The sequence below is a fragment of the Dermacentor silvarum genome, chromosome 4, assembly GCF_013339745.2.
Source record: "Dermacentor silvarum isolate Dsil-2018 chromosome 4, BIME_Dsil_1.4, whole genome shotgun sequence".
NCBI classification, from domain to species: Eukaryota; Metazoa; Arthropoda; class Arachnida; order Ixodida; family Ixodidae; genus Dermacentor; species Dermacentor silvarum.
Genome location: NC_051157.2, coordinates 115,117,319 through 115,140,716, shown reverse-complemented (window position 1 = coordinate 115,140,716; position 23,398 = coordinate 115,117,319). Strand labels below are relative to the sequence as shown.

Sequence of the window (23,398 nt, the reverse complement as noted above, 5' to 3'; positions counted from 1 at the left end):
AACTGCATATGTTCATTCAGTTTTTTGTGTTGATTTTAAATGTCCAATTATATTTCGCATATACGTAGTAGTTGCCAAGATAATTAATAATCACCTTCTATTGTTTGCTGAAACAATTAGAATTGACCTGCTAAAGTGAAAGTTGTAAAAAACATATAGTTGGATACTACAGTGCATAAGGATAGCAATGCTGCAAGCAGATTCGAAATTGAACAATAGTTCGGCATTTTACAGCCTATTTAAGTTATGTGTTCACAGTATCAATAATAAGAGCAAATGTAGATGTAAATAAAAATTTTTGGAGTTGAAAATTAAAAATATGCTCTCAGCGTTGCCTTCTTAACAAATTTAGTATTGTGCTGCAAAAAAAAAAATTGCTCTAGCTGTCCTAGGTCCAAAGATATTGATGCAGCAAACAAGCAAAGCGACCAAAAACCATGTTTTGAGAAGAATGAGAAAAAAGAAACAAACTTTACTCAGTGCTATACTGTAAGATTATTTGCATGTTTACATTCGTAATTGACTAGTAAGCCACATAGTAATCTGCTTGCAGCACTTCAAGCATAATGCATTTAGCTTCATATAGCAAAATTAAAAAATAAGAAGGTGTCGTTTGTTGAATATCGGTGCACCGCATTTCGCGTGCAGAGAGATTGTTCACGAGGGATGGGTTGCACGTTTGGTCGACGCGGCATCAGCGTAGATCGCGCACGAGATGAATATCTTTAATTGCAAAAAATGTCATTGCCGTTTGCCAATTACTGGTGCTCCGCGTGTTGTGCACAGCGAGATAGTTCACGAGGAACAGTGTGCAAATTTGGCCGCTTCTCACGCGCGGCAAACTCTGCGCCGACGTGGCATTGCCGCAGATTGCACACGAGATGACTATCTCTAAGGCGAGACCGCTGTCCCGTTCACCTTTGCCCACTGCGGCACCACAACCTGCACTTTACACAAGACAGCAGAGTATTTATAGAATCGAGGCTTACGATAACGAAGCGCGTCTCCAACTACAGTCGAGCCCGACTATATCGAACCCGTTTATATCAAATTATCCCGTATATCGAACAATTTCTAAATACGGTAAATTTACATTGAGAATATATAGCAAAAGTTACTGTTATATCGAACGAAAATAGCAACAACAACCGATATATCAAACTCCATGTGCCTCAAAAGTGCCCCAGCAAGTTGGCTTTCCCTCGCGGTGGATGGGAAAACTGCCGGCGCCACCCAAGAAAAAGTGGTTTAGACCCGGCTGTGCACGGGCGAACACCCCCCTGCAAAAATGATCCTGGCCTGCTCGCAGCGCTTACAGCCAATCAGAGGCCGTCGTGCTTTCTCCGAGGCACGGAGGCAGTACAAGTGAGCGCCATTTTTTCTTTCTTTATGCTTGTGTGCCTGCTGCTGCCTCTTTTCCTCGAGTCCTCATTCAGCGTGGTCCGTGCTGGTGGTGTTGCCTGTTGGCGCTCTGTGAACTTTCTTGGCACGCTGTCGTCATGGCTTGTGCAAAGAGGCAGAATTTCCCGTTCGCCGCGAAACTCGAAATCATGCACTTGCGTTGGTCCGGCGCTATTGCGTGAATATAGAAGGTTGCGGCCTCAGCTCCGACTCGTTGGACAACATGGAGGCGTGCATGCTGTCGCAGGCAGCGAAGTCGTTGAAACAGAATAAAATCCAGGCTATTTTGTTCCAAAGTAGGGCACGCAAGTAAGCCCCCATATTAATAAAGTATTTTTCTTATTGGTATGTGCCTTTGCGTCATCAAATCCTATAGCGGGCCTATATGAATTATGCCATATATCGAACTAATAAACGTTTTTTGGCGAGTTCAATATACCCGGGTTCGACTGTAGCGCATCCGAGCCAGTCGCGGCGGCATCAGCATGGCGGCGAGAAAATGCGATTTTCGCTTGGTAGCCAGTGTAGAAGCAGCCTTGCAGTTTTTTCTTCAGTATTCTTCACCTGCTCCAAATCGTCAGGCTGCATTAACTGTGATGGAATACCGCATGAACACAGGCCATTGCCAGAACCACTTTCATCTGTTAAACCTATTTCGCAGTCACGGGGAGAGGCTTTGGCGGCGCTCCACCGTGCCAAGCGCATCTTTCAAAGCTACTGCGCACTTTCGAAAGTTGAACACCCCTCGTTTCTTCCGTTCGCAGCATCTAGCAAACCGAATTTGACATCGTTTCGTGCCGAGTTTCGCACACCTGAGCAGCCCAAGCAGATGACAGCAAAAATCCGCCAATGGCATGGCGTGCTTACGGTCACGTGTCTCAGTCGACAAATAGAATTGCGCATCGGGACAACTTTCTTGCGGGCTTTTTCTTCGTAGCCGTTCAGCGCACAGAGTAGCAGTGGCACGAAAACTAAACGAGAAGAGTGGCTTTTTCAAACAAGACCAAGATGGCTGCGATTCGTAACTTAGAACGGCAACTGCAAATCACGGAAAAAGGCCCTTTTTTGCACGGTCATCAGTAAAAATGCAGCTCGCCGACATGATACAAAACGTCATTACAACCAAAATATTGGTCCAAGACGCGTGAAAATTTCCGAGATAATGCATCAGACACTGTAGAATCCAAAAATAATGTTTAAAAAAAAGTGATTCTTCCGTGATTTCTCGGTCTTGAAGACCCGTGTCCCCCCTTAATCGAGACGCACGCGCTAGTGCTGCTTCGTTTCCTGTTTGCAACTAAGGTTGCAACTAAGGCTCACCCTATCATCACGTTGCATGTTTTAATTCCCCGGTGGTACAATCGTCGGTGATAGACACCATCAAATTCGAGACTCTTTGGCGCAGTTAGGCACAATTCTCGTCGATTGTATCAGGATGGCGCAGTAAATCCCATTTGGCGCGCTTCGTATACATCAAATGCTATGGAGAAATTAACGGGAGTCTGAAAAGACCGTATTATATCCGGTGCTGCACTATAATAAGCGGTTACGTTATAAGTGGTCCTCACTGTAGCTAGTTAACTAAGTTCTACTAAATGGCTTTTTGATTATAGAAACTAGGGCAGATGTATCCAATTACAAAATTGAAGCCAATCAATAATAAAGTCACATCTATTTAGCAGAAACTGTGGCTTAGCATCGGTTCCGAGATGCTTCATGGCGCACCCCGGCCACTCCTCACTGATCGTGGGCTCACCTTCTTGTCCCGAGTTGTTCAAGAACTCCTTTGCTCCTGTTCTGCCGAGCACAAGTTTTCCACCGCCTCCCACCCGCAGACAAACAGACTCACGAAGCTGCTCAATCGCACGTTGACAAAAATGCTCTCTATGTACGTTTCCGACGACCACAGTGATTGGGAAGTGTTACCCTTCGTGACCTTCGCTTACAATTCTTACCGTCACGAGACCGCTGTCTTTTCCCCCTTTTACCTTCTGTTCGGCCGCCACCCTACTTTGCCTTTTGACACACTGCTTCCTTCCTTGCCGCACACTCCCACTGATTATGCTCAAGACGTCTTCACCCAGGCTCACACGGCGCGCCAGATTGCCAGCTCTCGGCTCACAGAGTTTCAAGCCGCACAGAATATCCGGTACAACAGTTGACATCAGGACGTTCGATTTACTCCTGGCTCCGTTGTCCTCCTATGGACACCATGTCGCCACATCGGCTTGTCTGAAAAGCTGATGTCGCGCTACACAGGGCCCTACACGATATTGCATCAGCTTGGTGACGTCAACTACGAGATCGCTCCGCTGGACTCGCGTGTCCCCACTGACGTTGTGCATGTGTCCCGGCTGAACCCTTACTTTGCCACACGTTCACCTCCCTTATAGTTAGCACTGAGACGGCGCCTTTGCAGGTGGGAGTTATGTTACGGCGTAACCAAGAATGGCGCCAAAGCCAGAAGACGACGATTTGACGTGTCGAGGTGAAATCGGTCTCGACAGCCATCTTGTTTGTACATGGTTGCCTGTCTTGTATGTAAATATACATCTTCATATGTGACCTCCGCAACGTAACAATATCTTCGAAATCTGTGACAAACAGCATTGATGTCCCAGTTCAGACTTGGCATTGTTGCATTTTTCGACAGTGTCAAACGTAAGAAAAAGTAAGCAGATCCCCACATTTATTTTAAATCACGTCCCAATAATTGTTGCGCAGCGGCTAGGATGCAACAGTAGAGTTCAAAGGAAATATGTGCCAGCCAGATGATCATTGGCTGCGATAGTCAAACACATCACTTGCAGACAACGAAATGTACAATATCACCGCTTCCCTTATGTGCATGATATAGGCCCACCAGCAGTTCCACTTCGTTGCATCCCATAGGAATATTCCTTGTGCACCGACTGGCTACAGCAAGAAATCGTCACGCTTGTTTTGCTTCTTTCCCCCCCCACTGGTTGCATTCTTTTCTTTTACTGTTGCTTATAGATGTGCAGTACTGCAGGAGGAGGAGGAGGAGGAAAAAAGAAGGAAAGGCAGGGAGGTTAACCAGAAGCACGTCCGGTTTGCTACCCTACACACGGAAGGGGTTTAAAGGGATGAAAAGAAAGGAGAGAGAGGGAAGAAAGTACTCGCAGTATAAACACGTGCGGTTGTCCAACACTTAACAATCGGTCACTGAGGCCAGTCGACTTCATGAACTGTAACAATGCCCGCGTCGCTTTGTAAGCCTGCGACGCGTGGGGCCACGGTCCAAGAATCTTTGTCTCTGAAAACGGTCTGCTGTCTAATCGGTTTAACATACTCCGGAGAAGGTCACGTTCGGTCTCATAAAGATGACAAAAACACAACACGTGTTCCACCATCTCCTCACAGTTGCACGAGTCACAGATTGGTGTGTCGGACATGCCCAGAAGGAATGAGTACGCTTTCGTAAAAGCCACTCCTAACCAGAGGCGGCAAAGTAAAGTTGCATCACGGCGGGGGAAGTTCGATGGAATTTGTAGCCTCAGTGTAGGATCCAGCCGTTGGAGATGACAGTTCGTAAAAATCGGACTGCTCCATGACGTTTCTGTCTCGGTTTGAGCGAGTAAACGAAGACCCCTCGCAGCGTCTGTCCTCGATAAGGGTATAGGAACAGTCAGGGTTTCCTTATGGGCTGACCGGGCGGCATCATCGGCAAGGTCATTACCGACGATGCCACAGTGCCCCGGCAGCCATTGAAAGATGATGTCATGTCCGTTCATGAGGGCTTGATGGAGAACTGCAGCTTTTTGAAGCTCCAAGGTGGTGACAAAGTGGGAACACTGCAAGAACTCATGTGATTGATGGTGCATCACTTCCTCAAAGCATTTTGGTGCATGAGCCCCAGTTACTCAAAACATTTTGACGACAGCTCACTAGAATAGCGAGATTTTCAAAGCTTAAACTCCACATTTTGTTCGAATATTTCGCCACTTGATGAAGAAATGCCCGAGAACCATGAAAAAAAATATGGAAAAAATTACCAAATTGACTATTCTTTGTACCTTCCCATGAAACTAGACTGTTTACCATCAGCGTGATGGTCGATATCCTAGAAAACTCTGGCTTACAATGCGGATAGTGGCTCTGCTTGACCCAGATGGTGGCGACAGGGACGATGACAGTCGAAACACTGTCGCTGGAGTCGTCTAAGGCCCTCTTCCGCTTTCGGCGAATCATCAGCGGCTTATCCTTCCCGAGCACTTCCTCCACGGGGTCATGTAGCCTTTTGATCACTATGAATGGCTGTGCTGGATGCTGCTGCAGCTGTTTCCGTGGCACGAAAAGATGGAGAAATAAAATTCAAGTTAAAAATTTTGCTCGAGAGCTAGATTCAAAACAGCTCCAGCATGACACAAATGGTAAACATAGTCGAACCTTGTCATTAGGAAGTTGCAACCGACATGTAAATCACTTAATTATATGCAATATACATCATAGGCGAACAGAGATATTGCTGGAAAAATAAAAAATGTAGAATTGCATGCTGGCAAAAAGAAATCAAATGCGATTTTGATGGCCTGTTGGCAGCTGGATGTGCTAATACAGGGCATGTGAAAAACACTGAATTACAAACACACGTTGCCCTGTTAAAATGCAACTGTCCGATCAGTGTGATCACACGGAATTAGCACGTTGGCTGACTGGCTGCACTCTAGCCAAGTCAAGCCATTGCCCAAAACACAGATGCACGTGCAGGATGTGCCATTTCAAGTTGATCTTGGTACGCATTTGGCAATTTTTGCTACCAGACAGGGGCGTAGGCAGGAAGGAGTGGAGGGAGGGGGGGCTCTTTTCCTGATGAGAGCTCGTTTCATTCTCGAATGCGTTGAAACTTATGGCATGCTAAAGAAACTCCAGCCTGCAGTTTGCCTTGCTATCACGTGCTATTTAGCCCGCATACTTTTGACAAAAACTGTGCTTACTTAATACATTACGTTCAGGCCGCAAAACAGTGGTAACCGCTTTGTTTCATGCAGAAGTGTGTGCCAAAGTCACCGCTACCTCGTGCTTGATGCGTTCCTCCTTGATGCGCTTGGCGAGGTTTGACTGCCGGACCGGAGGAACAGGCACTGTGGATGTCTCCTCCACGTCTGGCTTGGCTGGGCACTCCTCGAAGGCCCCGATGTCTCCACAGAAGGGGACCATTTCAGCATCCTCTATCACCGACAGTGGAGAGGCTGGGCAAGGTATAACAACGGCAATAATTTTGTGAGAACGCTTCATCCTTGAAATGTCCCAATACTCCTGCAACACTCTGACAAATACAGTAGAATCTCGTTAATTCGAACTCCAAAAGGATTGGAAATTTATTTGAATAAAACAGAGTTCGAAATAAAAAAGGCCCTTTAAAATATAGTGCCCGATAAATTGTGCAGTACAATGGGCAAAACCAAAAACGTCACTGGGCTCGCATTGAAAAAGTCTCGTCTTTCCTTCATCAGTGCGCAAGACGACATGTGCTGGAAGAACCTTAGGTTTCGTGTAAAGTCCAAGTACAATAATATCGCGCCTCACGTACCATTCGCCATGGGTGAGAGGAAAAAATGTGCGAGGGTGAGCCGAAAAAGATGGGGCTTGATGCGCGCCATCTTCCCGCGTGCCCAGTGTTGGATATGACGTGATAAAAGGGAGGGGGGGCAAGTGAGCACACGGTAAAAATATTAAGCACACGATAGTGGGCTCTTTCCCGCTCCTTTTAAGCCAGATGGGAAAGGAGAGTGCACGCCACTCTGCTTGCTCCGGTTCAGTCTCAGCTTCCCGCGCATCTTTCCCCGTCATTATTACTGCGCATGACATTACGGTAGCTAGCAACACCTCGAACCTTCTCCTTTAGCTTGGGTTTGTCCGAAAAGCCGTCCACGTTTCTTTAACGTAACCATTGCACCATTTTTTGGAAATCAAATGTGCAGCAGCTTTTCTCGATTCAAATACATAGAACTCTCTCGGAACCAACAGAGCCGCTCGGATTATCCGTCAATTAAAATTAAGAGATTTCGAATTATGGGGATTTCACTGTAGTACATCCTGGAAGTCCATGTGAGAATATCCTGTCAAGGGCATCCCAAGGATACAGCATCTGGGCCATTTTTTTTACCCAAACATGACATAAATAGTTGTCCTCCGAGTTTTCCCAAGGGAAATGTGATTTTAAGTAGATTCAAATTATAACCCAAAGCTGCCATCTCATTTTATGGCGTAATTTTCTTCAGACTTCAATTTGTTCAATACACTACTTGAGCCTATCATAAGGCCAAAAAAAGAAGCAAACAAGCAATTTCCAGTTGTTTGAAACTTTACCATACGTAACACTGCTGCTGCTTCTGTCGGCAAATGAGAGTATCTGCACATTTGTTTGAATTGGCAGGAACAACAGAGTCGTTTTCATCCTGCAAGACACGTACTGCAGCCATAAGCAAATAAAAACGCAAAACTTATCCTTTTTTTTTCTTTTGACAACTTAGCAGTGGAGAGAGATTCTTTGGTGAGTTGCTTTAGAAACACTTGCTAGTGCTCCTTACAGTCATTTTCTTAGTTGGCAACCAAAACTGATGTGAAACAATGCTAACAAGGCTGACATACATGGTAGACCCTCCAACAGTGCTTCATTTATTGATAGCACTAGAAATAAGCTGCGGCCTTTTATTGCTATGTGGCTAGGGCTACTGTTAACTGCTATGTGGCCGTATTTATCTCATTCTAACGCACAGTATATATATATATATATTTTTTTTTTTCAGGAAGTAGAGATAAAGAAATTACGGCAGAACTCATCTCATGACAACTGTCAAGGGTACCATATTTACCCGAGTCTAATGCGCCCCTGATTCTGACGCACACCCGAGTTTTCATGGCTGCTGAATCTATTTGTGGAACTTATCAAGCACGATAGTCTGCGGAGCGAATACACGAGTAGATCACACTGGTACAGCTCACTGTAACAAAGGCAGCACTCTATCCGATCAAAAATGGCTCTGTGACTGCAGAAAACGGCAAGAAAATGTGCTACCATGGTTGCCAGCAACGAGTAAACTGCCACTGCATTGTAATGGCGTGGCCATAGAAAGTTATGGGGCGGGTTTAGGTTTGTACTTGATTCTAACGTGCATGCAATTTTTGGACCTATTTTTATCGAAAAAAGGTGTGCATTAGAAGTGGGTAAATACAGAAAAACTTCGTTATAACGAGGATTTCGGTATATGCAGGTTAAGCACAAAAATTAGAAAAAGAAATGCTTACCGCATTTACCCGATTCTAACGCGCCCTCGATTGTAACACGCACCCGTTTTCTGTTTTCGTCGAAGCACCCGTCCTTGGAATGTCACACCCAGGTACTGGATGCGTGGACGCGCGTCGTTTCGCATAAGCGCGAAGCATCGGAAACGAAGAGCCAGCGTCACGATGGCGTCATAGCGTCGTATAGTGTTACAGTAGAACCCTGCTGTTACGTTCCCGGGTGCTGCATTGTCCCGGCTGTTACGTCGTTTTCAGGCCGGTCACGGCACAGCTCCCATAGAACCCAATGCATTGGTAACCCCGCTGTTGCGTCGCAACTGTGGGACCGTTCCCGCATCATACGTTGCGAACTGCCACCCCGCACCGGCCCTGAGCGGCCATTTTGACTTTTCATGTCACTTGGCTTGGTGGCTTGACGATGGCATTGGCCGCCCAAAGTGCCGGGGGCGACAACTATGACGTATTTTGGGTTTCCGCCAGCAAAAGTATGGCCCTTGAGATCCGTATTTGCTATCTAAAGATGGTGTCTATGACGCGTTGCGGCCATAAAATTGGTTTTGGCTCATAGATGTTCCATATAAAGTCCATTATGAAGCCATTTGCCATTATGAAGTAGACAAAGAATGCTGATTGCACTGACATTGCCTGCAGCTAACAATCAGACATTAAATGAAAACCATGTTTGTTGCACTGGAAAGATCCTACCATTACAGCCAATGGTGTCACTACTGTCATCAGAAAATGACGAAAGAACATGTTTCTGTGGAGGCTGATAATCACAATGCGCAGCTTTTATAATGACAGTTCATTGTAAAGAGAATCTAGTTCACAAGTTAGGCCAGTGGAACCAAGCTGCATCACATGTATTTGGCATTCCAGAGACTTGCATGGGGCATCCCTGCTGAAAGCATTGGCAAAGTGGGTTAGTCGAGACTGCCCTGTTAGCTATGCTTGTGGAGTGACTCGAAAAGTGGGAAATCACAAACACAACAGACTGCACGAAGAACATGTGATGGTCCATCAAAAGCAACAAACAGCTGTCTGACAGGTGTGAATAAAGCCACATTCTGTGCCGGTAAATTCTCCATATTTTATTTCCTTTCCTCCCTTAATTTTTCTTCCTATCTCCTGATCACAAAATCAGTGGCAAACTATTTTTCGTGTTGTAAAAATCGGGTGCGTGTTAGGTTCAGGGGCACATTATAATCCAGCAATTACAATCCTTTTAAATGGCAGAAAAAAAAAAAAGAAAACAGGAAAAGAGAACGAAGAGAAAAAAAGCCGGCAATCTTGTTTAAAAAGAGCCAACAGCTAGAATCATGCAAAGCATACCTGGTCCGCAATCATCGGCCATGTCCAGAGTGGAGCCCATAGGTGACATGGAAAGCAAAGCGGAAGGATCAGCATCCCGACCATTCTCTTGCTGCTGCTCATCCTGGGACTCGGCCATTTCGTGCACTCCAGTGTACAGCCGATAGTCAACCTGGTAACCCACCACATCGTCCTTGAGGCTGCACGAACAGGGAACATGTGGTTATTGTTGATTGGGCTTGACATCCAGAAGCTGAACAGTGGGCTATAAGGGACGCCACAGCGGATGGCTCCGAATTAATTTTGACTACCAACCAAGGGGACTCTTTAATGTGTACCTAAAGCTAAGTTACTGTCGCTGACTGATGATTCAAACTCGGTAGAGACAGTTTAAAGGTCAGAACATTCAAGAGTTCAAGATAACGGATTAGTCAGAAAATAAGTGTTTGTTCCATGAGTGGCTAAAAAGTTTGTAACACACTGCTACATGCACATACACTTGCACGCTATCTGTTGCCTGTATTTCGACCATTGTCATGCTGTCACTAAAAAGAGATGAAAGTATCAAAGCATGCACAAAATTTTCATTGGTTGGCAACTTGAACTGAGGTTGACTGCACTGCGACAACTAAACTATCACAGGTTTCTTTACAATAGTCACTACACAGCACTTCCCTTGATTTATCGTGGCCCTCGTCAGTGCCGACATCAAGCGTGGAGTTGGTGCCATTTATGAGCAATAAAAAATTCAGTACCCTTCCATTACTGTGAAGATGGAAGCCAGCGAAGCTGTGATTATGGTGGGTCTGCTGTAGTGAATATTGCTATAGTAAATTTATATATTATCATCATTGATTATATTGAGTGTCTTCGGCATGTTCGTCAAAGAGCAAGGACACCGGCATCTTGTTTTTGCCTGGCGTGATTGCCAAGTAGTGAGTTAGCTGCATCAAGTCCGCCCCATCGTCACAGACTAGCATATGAGCCTCAGCGTTCATAGCCACGGCACACTGCACGGCAGTGTCAGGATCCTGTGAGATCTCTACCGCTCCTGCTCTCGGCGGCTCATACCCACATATCCAACGCAAGTATGAGCCACACATGATTTTTTTCTTACCTTCCTTCTTTCTTTCTCTCTGCAAGCATTTCTTGAATACAGTAAGCAGAACAGCCTACTTGTTATACAGTTAAACCTGGATATAACGAAATTGACAAATTCTCGAAAAACTTCGTTATAAAGAGGATTTCATTATATGCAGGTTCGGCAAAAAAATTCGAAAAATAAACGTTTACCGTATTTACTCGATTCTAACGCGCCCTCAATTGTAACGCGCACCCGTTTTCCGTTCTCGTCGAAGCACTCATCCTCGGAATGTCACACCAGGTACCGCATGCGTGGGCGCGTGTCGTTTTGCACAAGCGCGAGGCATCGGAAACAAAGAGCGAGCATCACGATGGCGTCTTAGCATCGTATAGTGTTACAGTAGAACCTCGCTGTTACGTTCCCGGGGGCTGCGTTTTCCCGGCTGTTACGTCGTTTTCGACCGGTCCAGGCACAGCTCCCATAGAACACAATGCATAGGTAACCCCGCTGTTGCGTCGCAACTGTGGGACCGTTCCTGCATCATACGTTGCGAAGTGCCATCCCGCACCAGCCCTAGCGGCCATTTTGACTTTTCATGTCGCTTGGCTTGGTGGCTGACGATGGCATTAGCCGCCCAAAGTGCCGGGGGTGACAACTATGACGTATTTTGGGTTTCCGCCAGCAAAAGTATGGCCCTTGAGATCCGTATTTGCTATATAACGATGGTGTCCATGACGCCTTGTAGCCCTAAAATTGGTTTTGGCTCATAGATATTCCGTATACAAGGGTACGGCCACGCTAGCGGCAAATAACGCGCGCGTCACGCAGCGAGCGGCAAGTTGCCGTGCGTCAGCGCCTTGCCGCGAGGCCACCGTGGCACACGCGTCTCACCGCACGGCAGCGCGATAAGATCTCCCGCGCTCTCCGAACAGGCGAGCAACACCGTGAACGCTCGTTGTTTCATGCAAGAGATGACGATCGCCGATTGAAAACCCAGCGCGGACCGGCGGCATTCCGGTTGTGATGGCTCCGTCACGTCACCCTCGTCGCTCTTGATTGGTTCTTCATCTCGTGGAACGCGGCATTTGCCGCAGAACCCATTTCGCGCGGCACGCCACAAGACCCCCGATTCCTGCCGCTTTTGCCGCGCGCAGCATGACACGTTTCCGCGCGTTTCTGACGCGCATTTTTGCTGCGTGTTTTTCCCGCTAGCGTAGCCGTACCCTAAAGTTCAAGGACGATAACGCAGTCGCCGCGCGCCGTATGCTGTATGTGCGAGTGAAAACATGCGAGGGGAGCCGACGACCACGTCTAAATCTCGCGCGCGCAAGAAAAGCAGGGAGGAAGCGCGCCTTCTTCCGTTGCGCTCGAGGCACCGGCGAGGGAGCGAGGGGGGAGGGATAGCAGGGCGGCGCGCGGTGGCGCAGGCCGTATCTTGAAAGCGATATGCGTTGGGGCAGAGTCTAGCAGCGTAGGTGCGTCGGCGGCTCGTAGCTTTCTGCGTGCTGTGTGTTCTCGGCGCTCAGTTTGCGTTGAAGCGATAGACAACAGCACGAAGGTCACTTCGCTCGCTTCTCCAGCGGCGCATCCACACGCCGCCAGCGTTTGATATCGGTTGTCCGCGCTCATCGAGTCTGATGTGCCACAGCGTGTACCAGCGCGTCGGCAACATCAGCTGGAAAAGGAGAGAGTGCCGGCTTGGCGGGCTAGGCCAGCTGCAGCAAGCGGCAGGATCAGATTTAAGGAAGGGCGGGGGAAAGGTCACGCCCGCGGCGGCAAGATTGCCGGGTCGAGGGATGCAGGGCCGCCTCGCACACGTGCGCTCGCTTCGCATTCCATCGCGGCGGAGAAGGCGCTTCCGGTTGCTGCTCGCGCAAAAATGACACAATTTGGGGCGAAATCTCTAGGTGGTCGGAGGGGAAAATTCGTTATAACGAGGGGGTCTCCCGCTGCCACTTCGTTACGTAGAGGTCTCAAATACATGTGCTTCAATGGTTCAATGGAGTAACGGCGGGGAATCGAAAAACTTCGTTATATCCAGGAATTCGTTATATGGAGGTTCGTTATAAGCAGGTTTAACTGTATGCCGAGAATGTCTTAATCACTGGCCCACGAGCGATTATTCGCATAAATCAATAACAAATGAGTGTTGGGCACATTTATTATGGGGTCATAAACAAGCAGGGTAGCAGAAACAAGCAACAATAAATTGGGTGAGAAAAACAATTTGCATACTTTGCAGGGCACGAATGAAATACTAAGAAATACAGTTACAGTCAATGACAAATTTCCCAGAAAGCCGATTTTTTGCACGACTGACCATTCGGACACCTTCGAGGCACCACCACGTACCCCATGGGGCCAATACATGATGACGCCTGGAATTTGAGCTATTAAACCATTTGCCTCCAATTTTTCGGACTTCTTGGAGTGACAAAGCGCGGAAAGAGTCTAAAGTGTGCAAATGCCGGTTCCCAAAAGTCAGCTTCGTCGCAATATGGCAGTGTTACGCGGTCAAGCATAGGGAATGTATTGCGGGAAAGCATACTACGAGTGCAAAGAAGACACTGTCGCGGAACATAAAATGTTATTTAACTGTTTCGATCAATTTGCCAACTATCGATCAATTTGATTGACAGCTTTTGTATGCGTTGTCAAACATTATCATTGAAATTCTTTGACTAGCAACATCATTCGCCATCTGAAATGACGACTCAACTATTTGTCACATTTGACAATTTTAGGCGGATTGGCAGGTCTCGAAAAATAAAACTTCAACTGGAGCCATCTACGAAACTAGCTTCCTGTGTACCTTGCACTTCAATAAAATGACGCAATATTTGCACTTTGGTTGACATGGCAACATCGTTTTAAAATGAAAGCATCAGTGAAGACACAGATGTTTCTCTCAAGTTGTGAATCTTCTCATCTGATTTACAGGCTGCTTTATAGGTGCCTAAAACAATAGTAGAAGCTCATGAGTGTGCATTAATTTGATAAATGCATTCGACTAATATCAATGCAAATTTATTTTTCCCACCGTGGCTTGATTTTATCCATGTGGGCTTTGACAGCACATGTACAAATTATTACGAGCAACCCTTTTACTTCCACAAGAGCTCGCGGTCGATTTCAGACTGACCTTCAACCAAAGCTTGACTAGCAGTCTAATCTTTTGCATTATGAACACTGCCTGTGCAAGTGCCCTTATTCGTTAGTGTACAATATCGTGCAACACTTCACATTACTGTACAGAACCTGTGGAGGCTCCAGAGCCAGTTGAATGCACACTAGAGCACTTTGCTTGCACAGAAAAGCTGATCAAATGCAATAATTAAGCATGAGGAGGCTTCTGCATCCTCACTAAAAAAAGCTGTAAAAAGCAAACCAGGTGCATGCTGCAATGAGTAAAAACAAATGCTCCTTGGAAATACAAAATTACCCGTTTTCACATTTGCGAAGTTACTGCTTTCCCGCATAGCATGGGCATCACTGTGGCTAGTATTGATGCCCACAATTCTCCATAATCATTTTTCTTGCGTGATCTGACTTAAAATAGTTGGGAACTAGGAACCCAGGCACACATTTCGTATATTTCAGATATTCTTTTACTCCCAGTACTTGTAAGCCTGCTGCTGGAAAAGCGCGATTTTACTTTAATTTTAGCTTGAGAAGCTTGCATTTCCCTTCCTTCGGGTCCTGCCAAACGAAACAATTGCAAAGATAGGGTAAAGAGAGCGCTGCCAGTATGTTGGCAATGGTCCTTGCTTAATGAGCGAAACACATTGGGATAATTGTTTGACGGCAAAAGCTAAGAAGTTCATGTCCGTCTCTGGCTCCCGACGTGCCCAGGCAAGGCGTCTCACCAGCACAGAACACATGTACGCCATAGCCATTATTGATTGTGCACACCATGACCATTTCGACCATCGTGGGAACCCCTTTCAGAGCCAGTGTTTGATTACCAAGTGTACGCGAGCCTAAAGTGTCATAGTGACAGCTTCCATTGACATGTAGCCAGCACTTACTACATTATCGGTTTTTCTAAAGGTCGTACGCAATTACGAGAGTGGGATGGGGCAACGCAGCATGTCAATCACCCTACCACCTTAGTTTGCAGGTGCTTCCTGCTTATTAGTATTCAATTGCGCCCACTGTGCTGGACCCTCTTGCATTACACTGTGTACTATTTACTTTCGTGGAATGTACGATAGCTTTGCGTTCGTAACTCTCTTCCATGTTGCGTCTTTTTTTATGTTGTTTTTAGGGAGAGAAGCAAGCACCTTAGACCGTGGTAAAAGAAAGGGGGCGTAGACGAGGCTCAATGCTTGAATAGCTGGCAGACCACTCACACGATGATCCTCGTACAGGATTGGCGATTGGTATGCCGGCGGACCATCCTCAAAACCACTCAGTGGCGATTGGGCGGTAAACGTTTGGGGTGGGGCACAGAGGGATAGAAAACATGGCCCCGTTGCCCCGACCAAGCGTTCTGGACTAAACTTCAGGTGCTAGGCACCATCGACTCTGCCGATATAAGGTCACCCTATGTGTTCCAGTTCCACATTGCATTTTTATGTGTATTTATTGTAAAAAGTTCTTAATACAAAGTGTCTTCAAGCTTCATCTGTGTCTGCTTCCACCCATCCGAAGCCTCCAGCAAAATTATCGCCGCTATCCATAGCGGCAGTATTCTTCACTTGCAGAAACCGTCTCTGGCTGTGCGTCTCGCATGCCCAAGTGGAGAAGCAATACTGTACCTCTACCCTCGAGAGGAAGGAAGAAGAACCTGGATGTTACTGCACTTATACTAAAAATAGCAAATAATTGCTTTCATGCGTGTTCCTTGAGGTGCTTCTTTAAAGTTTCCCATAAGGATTCTCAAAAATTGTCTGAGCAATTATTACTGCTATACATCCATTGAAAGCACTAGTGATGAGGCTATATTCTTAAGTATTGCAGTATACATTGTGACTATTATGCCTTGAAATAAAATGTTACAAGCATAAAAGCACCGAAAATAAGGAAATTTTGGCAGTAACGAAAGAGGTAATTATACAAGCATGCACCTGCCATCTCCTGTCACACTATGAGCACAGAGACACCTAATAGTAATTGTACTGGCAGGCCTTTAAAGCTACAGTGGAATCTCGATGATACGATCAAGGCTAATACGAATTTCCGGATGATACGAATTTTTCTGAAGTCCCGGCCGAGCCCCATTACTTTGCAACGTGCTAGAGAACGGTTGTTACGAATCGATTTTCGACCCACGTGGGTTGATACGAATAAATGCCGCCCCACCGACGGTCGCGAAAGAGAACAGTGCGCAGTCATGCGCGTTTTCCCTTTCTCTTTTGGTGCGGAGGCGCGGACGCGGCGCCGGACAGCGCGGAAGCCGCGACTGGGCGCGAAGAGTTTGAAGCGGTGGCGCTTTTGTTGCTTTTGTGCTTTTCTTTTTGTGTCTCCGCTCGCTGCGGCGGCCGCGCTTCCCCACGCGCGGCCGCCGCAGCAAGCGAAGGTTCGTGCGGTCTATCGCTTCAACGGAAACTGAGCGGCGTAAGCACAGCGCATACAAAGGTCAGAGCCGTGTGGAGATCGCTTTCAAGATACGGTGCGCGCGACAACACCGACAGCGTACAAGAACGCATTTGTTGGCAGAGTAGGAGCCCGCCCTCCCTCCCTCCCGCGCTACCTTCCCGCTTTGCTCCTTTTGCGTGGTGAGATTGCGTCACCAGTTACTCTTGCGCTCGGTTGCAACATACGCATGTGGTGCCGCAGGCACAGCGTCGCCCCCCCCTCCCTCCTTCTCTCCCATACCCCCACAGCCTTTCGCGCAATGGAAGTCACGTTTGCTCTCCGCTGTGCGTTCGCTGTCCGTGAAGGCGCGCGTCCCCCGCGCGCTTTCACTCGCACATACGGCACGCGGTGGTGACGACTTTATCGCCCTTGGACTCGTGCTCCACCTCTCATACTCCTCCTCCGCATCGCCCTCATTGATCTCCTCTCCCATCGGTGGGCGCACCTCGTGCTCGCTACCGCCCTTGTCGGCGAGATTTTCCCGCGGAAGCCACAATTTCGTCTCACGCGGCTGCACTGTAAGCGGTATGCGTATACATGGAGTTCTATGGGAGGGTAAACGGGAGCCGGAAAAGGCCGCGTTGTAGCCAGTTCTGCACTATAAACGGTTACGTTATAAGTGGCCTATACTGCAAATGCTTTTTATGTATGTGCGCCTGAGTGAGTTCACCTCTGGACTCTTTAATTGGGCTAGTTTTATTGTGTTTCGATGATACGAATTTCGGCTAATACGAATTTTTTTCGTGACCCCGTGAGATTCGTATCATCGAGATTCCACTGTATTTCTAATGTGGCAGCGGCGATTCGAGCCCTTGAGGACAGCTAAAGGCATGCATTTGTTTTTTTCAGACTGTCTGATTTTTTATATGTTTTTGCAGTCCCAAGGCAGTATGAAAAATCAGAGGCTGACGGTACTTGATTCGTAGATAATGACGCTGATATTGTAAATTGACGTCTTACTATGCAATGCATAAAGCTGGGCTATTATGTAAATATATAAAATTATTTACCCTGATAAAACATAAAAAGCCCAATTCAGCTAAATTTTCAAATGTAACAAAGTTTTTTAGCTGTAAGCACACCTTCACTAAATTAAGTTTCAGTAGCATTTGTAATTGAATGTGGTTCTAAATTATCCACTCACTCGTAGAGCTTGGTTTCCTTTTCCGTGTCAAAGACGACCATGGCCAGAGGTCTCCGGCGCTGTCTCCGGAACTGATTCCGCTGCGCGGCGGCCTGGTTCCGCGCTGCTTGCCGCGGGGTCGTCAGGTCATCCAAGCTGTCCGCAACCTCCATGTCTTCATGCATCATAAACTGCTGCTCTCCGCAATGAAGAAAAAGAAACAAAGCAGTCAATAACACATGCTGTCAGCTCAAAGCATAATTCGCAAATCACAAAGCGCAACAAACACAAATATCACCGAGTAAAGTTTACATCAGTGTCAACTTTCCTGAATAAGGCCGTCCGACTAGTGTTACTCGATTCCAATGCACACTTTTTTCCGGACCAATTGACTAAGAGTGACGTACTCGTTAGATTCTAGTATTAAACCAAAAGCGCGTACTGACAGGCTAGCGTCACTGTCAACCATATCTGCAGTCATAGTCAACAGAGGCATGCAAAAGTGACCATAGCTGATGCTCGGTCCTCACTGTCTTGGATGCGATAAATTTTCCTCTTCCATACAAGAACAAATTGCCATTGCTTTTTCTCTTGCCATGAAAACTGTTAAGTGGAATCTGCCTTTATAATGGAGCATGCGCCCTGCCCTAGCGGATTAGTCGAGAAACATTTGGGAAGGGTCACACGCGCGGCCCGATCATGGAGGCAAGTCCCCCGAAAAGGGGGGAATAATGGAATGAAAGAAAGAAGAGAAAAAAAAATAAAGAAAAAAAAAAGAGTGCGCAGAAACGCTTGTGCTGTGTACGGCATTGCAACTCCCCCGGTAGCTCTACGTCGGTGCGGTGCCAAAAGTGTGCGTAGCGTACAACTGCAACTCCACATTTAAAACGGAAAGTGGCCAGGGCTTCGTCCTGACTACATCGTGAACCACGTAGTAGCCGCAGTGCCTTTGCTTGTATATATATAATTAATCGCGCTCAAAGTGAGTTGAAGCATGCTTTCGAAGTTGAAATGCACGAACTTCAGCCCTCTCAAGCCATCCACAGTTAGTACACCTGCTACCGGCAGACCTGAATTTAAAAGCAAGCAGCCAGGTTGAACGAAACAGCTTTCATAGTTCAGAAGCCGTGTCGGCACAGCATTACTAAAACGGACGCACTGTTAGCACAACAGTGCGCTCAGGACTTTTTACCCTGTAGTGGATGAGTGCTGCATGGCTTCCAGGAACGACATGCTGCCCTGGAGAATCAATTATAATTAATCACAATCCATGAAACGCACGAAAGAGGGCTCAAATCTAGACTTTCCGCCATTTTCTTCGAGCCATGACGTAGGCACGAACGCAAACAAAATGGCGCTGATCACCCTTATTTGCTTTCGTAACGTGACGCAAATTTGACATTTCGCCTAAGAAACTGTACTGTAGGTCCTCAACATAATATTCTTGATAAAGCAAAACAGTTTTCCTCAGTAAAAATAAAGCAGCGAGCTCAAAGCGTACAGTTATTCTGCCAAAAACGCTTCTCGCTTCCATCGTCTACTATGTACAAGCCGTCGCCTGCTAAGATGTGCGTCGCCGGGAAATGGAATTATTCATCGTATAATGGCGCCAACACGCTTGTTTTCTACCTTCAGACAACATACGCGACCTACCAGTGGAGATGAGCGCACGTTCTAGGCCGCATTATCGCTATCTCATAGCAAACTGAGCGACAAGAACACCACATGCAAAAAGGTACAAACCGCCTGCAGGTTGCTTTCAAGATATGGCTCGGGTGGCCATGCACGGCCGTGCAAAGTACACAGTTGGTGCCGGAGTCAAGCTATGCCTCCCCTCCTACCCGCGCAGCCTCCCTCGCTGCGTGCGCGAGATTAAGCCGTGATTGGCGGTTCCCCATGCACGCGGTCGCGAAATGCGAAGTTGGTGTTGGAGAACAATGCCCCCCGCCCCCCTCCCTCCGATCCCCCGTGGCCTTTTGCACGACAGATGACGGCGCGTTTCCTGTCAGCTTCCCCCTCTTGCGCGCGCCAAAATGAGCCGCGTCCGCCGGCTCCCCTCGCACGCTTTCACTCGCACATACAGCACTCGCACATACGGCACGCAATGACGGTGTTATCGCCCTCGAACTTAATAGAGAACATCCAGCAACGGCAGAAATGCGCTTGGAGTGTCTATAAAATTGCTATCGCAATAAAACTAGGAGGGAGAATTATGTCACGCAGCCTTAGACAGCAAACGCTCCATGACGCCAGCCCCTTGGCTCCGTGTGGGCCCAAGCTTCCCCCTCTTGCGCGCGCCAAAATGAGCCGCGTCCGCCGGCTCCCCTCGCACGCTTTCACTCGCACATACAGCATACGGCACGCAATGACGGTGTTATCGCCCTCGAACTTAATAAAGAACATCCAGCAACGGCAGAAATGCGCTTGGAGTGTCTATAAAATTGCTATCGCAATAAAACTAGGAGGGAGAATTATGTCACGCAGCCTTAGACAGCAAACGCTCCATGACGCCAGCCCCTTGGCTCCGTGTGGGCCCAACACGTAACCTCTTGCGTCGAGATCACGGAGCAAGAATGGAGATTTACAGAGACGTTTCGTGCCCGTAGGATTCTAATAAATGCGCGCTTGTTCTGGGGAATTTCGGAGGCCCTGCCGCAGCGCTGCATGCACAGCAGGAGCCCTAAAATTTACCGCGCGTTCTGACGTGACTATCACGTGTTGGGCTGACATGCTTGGCTTCAAGCACGATGCTCCTTCCTAACTTTTTCCTCCCTCCATGCACACTACACATGTGCCGTGCGTGTTTCCGTGTCGTCAACGGCACAGACACGAAAGACACGCCCGCGTTTTCCCGACACGTGTGCGCATGCTTGAATCAGTTCACTAACGCCTCTGCGCCACGCGGAGGGCCTGCGTGGTCGGGATGGTTTGGGATGATTTTCTCGGCCGCAGACGCCAGCGCCAACGCCGATACTGATGACGAAGAGAGGAGGTGAGTTGTGAAAGAGCACTGTAGAAAGCTAGACGACGCAGTGCTTGGGGATTAGTTACAGACACCCAATGCATTGCTGACAGGCCAGTGCTCGTGTCTATCATCTTCCATGATCTAGACAAACAAGGCACAGTTAAACCTCGATATAACGAAGTCGGCAAGATTGGCACTTTACTTCATTATACGGGATTTGATCTTTCATGCAAATAAGTATAGTCACCAAGCGATTTTTCTTACACGGAAGGGTCCATAAAAATTTCCAGATTATCAGGCAATCAGAAAAGGCAATTTTCAATGACAAAAACCAAAATCATTTTCTTGAATTTGAGAGCCGAAGACTCAAAGACATGACAATGTGTATCATGTCGATGATACACATCGGCGGTACGCAGCTGATAGTGCTGCCCGCACTGGGACAATGCTATCGGCAGACCGATCTTCACCCACAGGTCCAACCAATGCAGCATCAAAATCTGTCGGACGCCACAAAAAAAGCTTCGCTTTAAAATCACATGAACTCGAAGCGATGGAGACAACCCATTGTTCATGGTCACCACATTTGTGGTAAACTTGTGACACTGCGAGCATGTCATGTCCAAAAATCAAGCAAGATCCGATATGGCATCCGAAATTTCAGTAGCAGTTTTGCATTCTTTCTAGTATTAGTTCAATGAGTAAAAAGTCACAGTTTTGCCTGAAAGGCAAAGCATTGATAACAGTAGCAAAATATTACACAACTAATAAAGATTCTGAGTTTTATCGGCCCGTGTAAATTTCAGTGCAATTCTTTATTTGTGATACCACAGAACAACTTCATATACAACAATAACGTGCACACATCAAGTTACATCGTAACGTCAAACGTACGTAAAGTCAGACCTCGACATAAGGAAGTCATACTTGCAGTGAAAAACTTCGTTAAATTGTGAATTTCGTTACGTCAAGGTTTTAAAGTTTTAGCAGTAAAAATAATTTCACAAATTCCCAGAACATTCATCGTGGACAGGACCTTGTCAGTAAGCACTTACAAATTACCAAGAAGGTTGGGCCATTATTGCACGATTACGAGTGCTGGCGTGTGCGGTGCAGATCGCACTGAGAGCAACGCATCGGCAAGGCTCATGGCAGCGTTACGAGATTTGCATGTGGTGGACCGCATGACGCCATATATCTTGGACGCCTGTTGACCCCGCTTATGCGACATTCACACTGGGGCATTCAGCGTCTACAACGACCAGAGATCTCCTGCCGCTGATATGCTGCATCTTTCCCATTGCTTGCCCACAGTGTCGCTGAAGCTCTCAAGATACCGCGATAGAAAAAATTAGCGTGCACAATTAGAGTGCACAAGTATGCGCCTACTTACAAGCGTCCGCAGGGTATCCTGGATCTCACCGCATGCCCCACGCTTTCACCGCACACATTATGTTTGCGTACTTTTTTTGTTGTGTGTGTGTGAGTGTGAATCGCAAAGATAAGCCCCGAGGAAGACGAGGCGATACTTCTGGGACTCCTGGCAAGCACATTTTGGCTACGCATCAAGACCAGAAGAGGCATTTGCCGAAGAAGAAACGACGACAGCTACAGTGGTGGGTCCCGCCTGCTCTACTGACTCACATTCCGATTGGTGAGCAAGGAATTCCGGATGCAGCGGCGCCAAAAATCAGTCTGGAACCGATCGGCACAGAAAGGGCCTTTTTGGCGGATCTTGCCATCACCGAATAGAATTTCACATTGCTCTTGACGCCAAATTCCCCAGTGTGAATGTACCCTTAGAGCCCGCAGCCATCAGAATAGCGCCAACAAATAAAAAAAGATTTAAAAAGATACGAAGATTCATCCTCCCAAGAGAAAAAAAGTCGCAGTTTTGCCTACTGGAGAAGCATTGATAGTGAAAGCAAATTATAGACAGCTACATGAAGCAAGGGTCGTAGCTTTATTGGCTGTTTAGGTTGCAGTAAGCATTCGTTTACTAATCAAATTAACAAGCATGGCGTCACACGCACAGGCAAATATGAACAGGCCTCACTCGATGACCACGAACACTCGCTGTTACAATGCTGGCACGATGAAGAGTGCCAGCAACGGGGAGCAAATGCTTCGTGCTTCTTTTTGCTTTACAACGTCTCAGAAGCTTGAGAGTACAGAACCTAACACTCTAAGCGTGCGAGAACAGGGAGCATGAAGACACCAGCCATCTCGGCTTGCCCTTTGCACGTTTAACTCTATGCACCTGCCAAAGATTATCTTCAAGATACGCCCCGTCCCCTGCATATGTGCTCAGCCATGTAGACAGATATGCGCAGCCACGGCCAGGTTAAAGGAGGTGACGAGCAAGCTGGGGGGGGTGGCAAGTAAGCACGCATCTCCTGCCTAGCACCCTCTGCGCGCTTGATCGTGTTGCCACTCACTCACTCCAACACCCTTGCACAGAATGAACCTTCGCTGGGGGTGAAATATGGCAGACAAGACATGCTTCCGGCTCTAAATATAGCTTCCAGCACCTTTAACACACAAAAGCATAACCTTTGAGAGTGGCTACTGCTCTTCCGAGCAGCCTCTCCATGTCCTTCGTGATTGGGTACTGTTACTCCGGGCTGCCGCACACGCCCTGTGGACTCTGCAAGTTCTGTACCAG

General features: G+C 47.3%; 1 protein-coding gene across 1 annotated transcript in view; it reads right to left on the bottom strand.

Annotated features, from left to right (window-relative positions):
• Positions 1-23,398, bottom strand: part of LOC119448849 (condensin-2 complex subunit H2) — a 146,686-nt gene that overhangs the window by 86,478 nt on the left and 36,810 nt on the right. Inside the window, exons 7-10 of the mRNA XM_049666525.1 lie at positions 17,790-17,962; positions 10,003-10,181; positions 6,433-6,614; positions 5,505-5,700 (exon numbers count right to left, since the gene is read on the bottom strand). Of these exons, the coding sequence (XP_049522482.1) occupies positions 5,505-5,700; positions 6,433-6,614; positions 10,003-10,181; positions 17,790-17,962 (730 nt within the window). The remainder of the gene's footprint in view (positions 1-5,504; positions 5,701-6,432; positions 6,615-10,002; positions 10,182-17,789; positions 17,963-23,398) is intronic.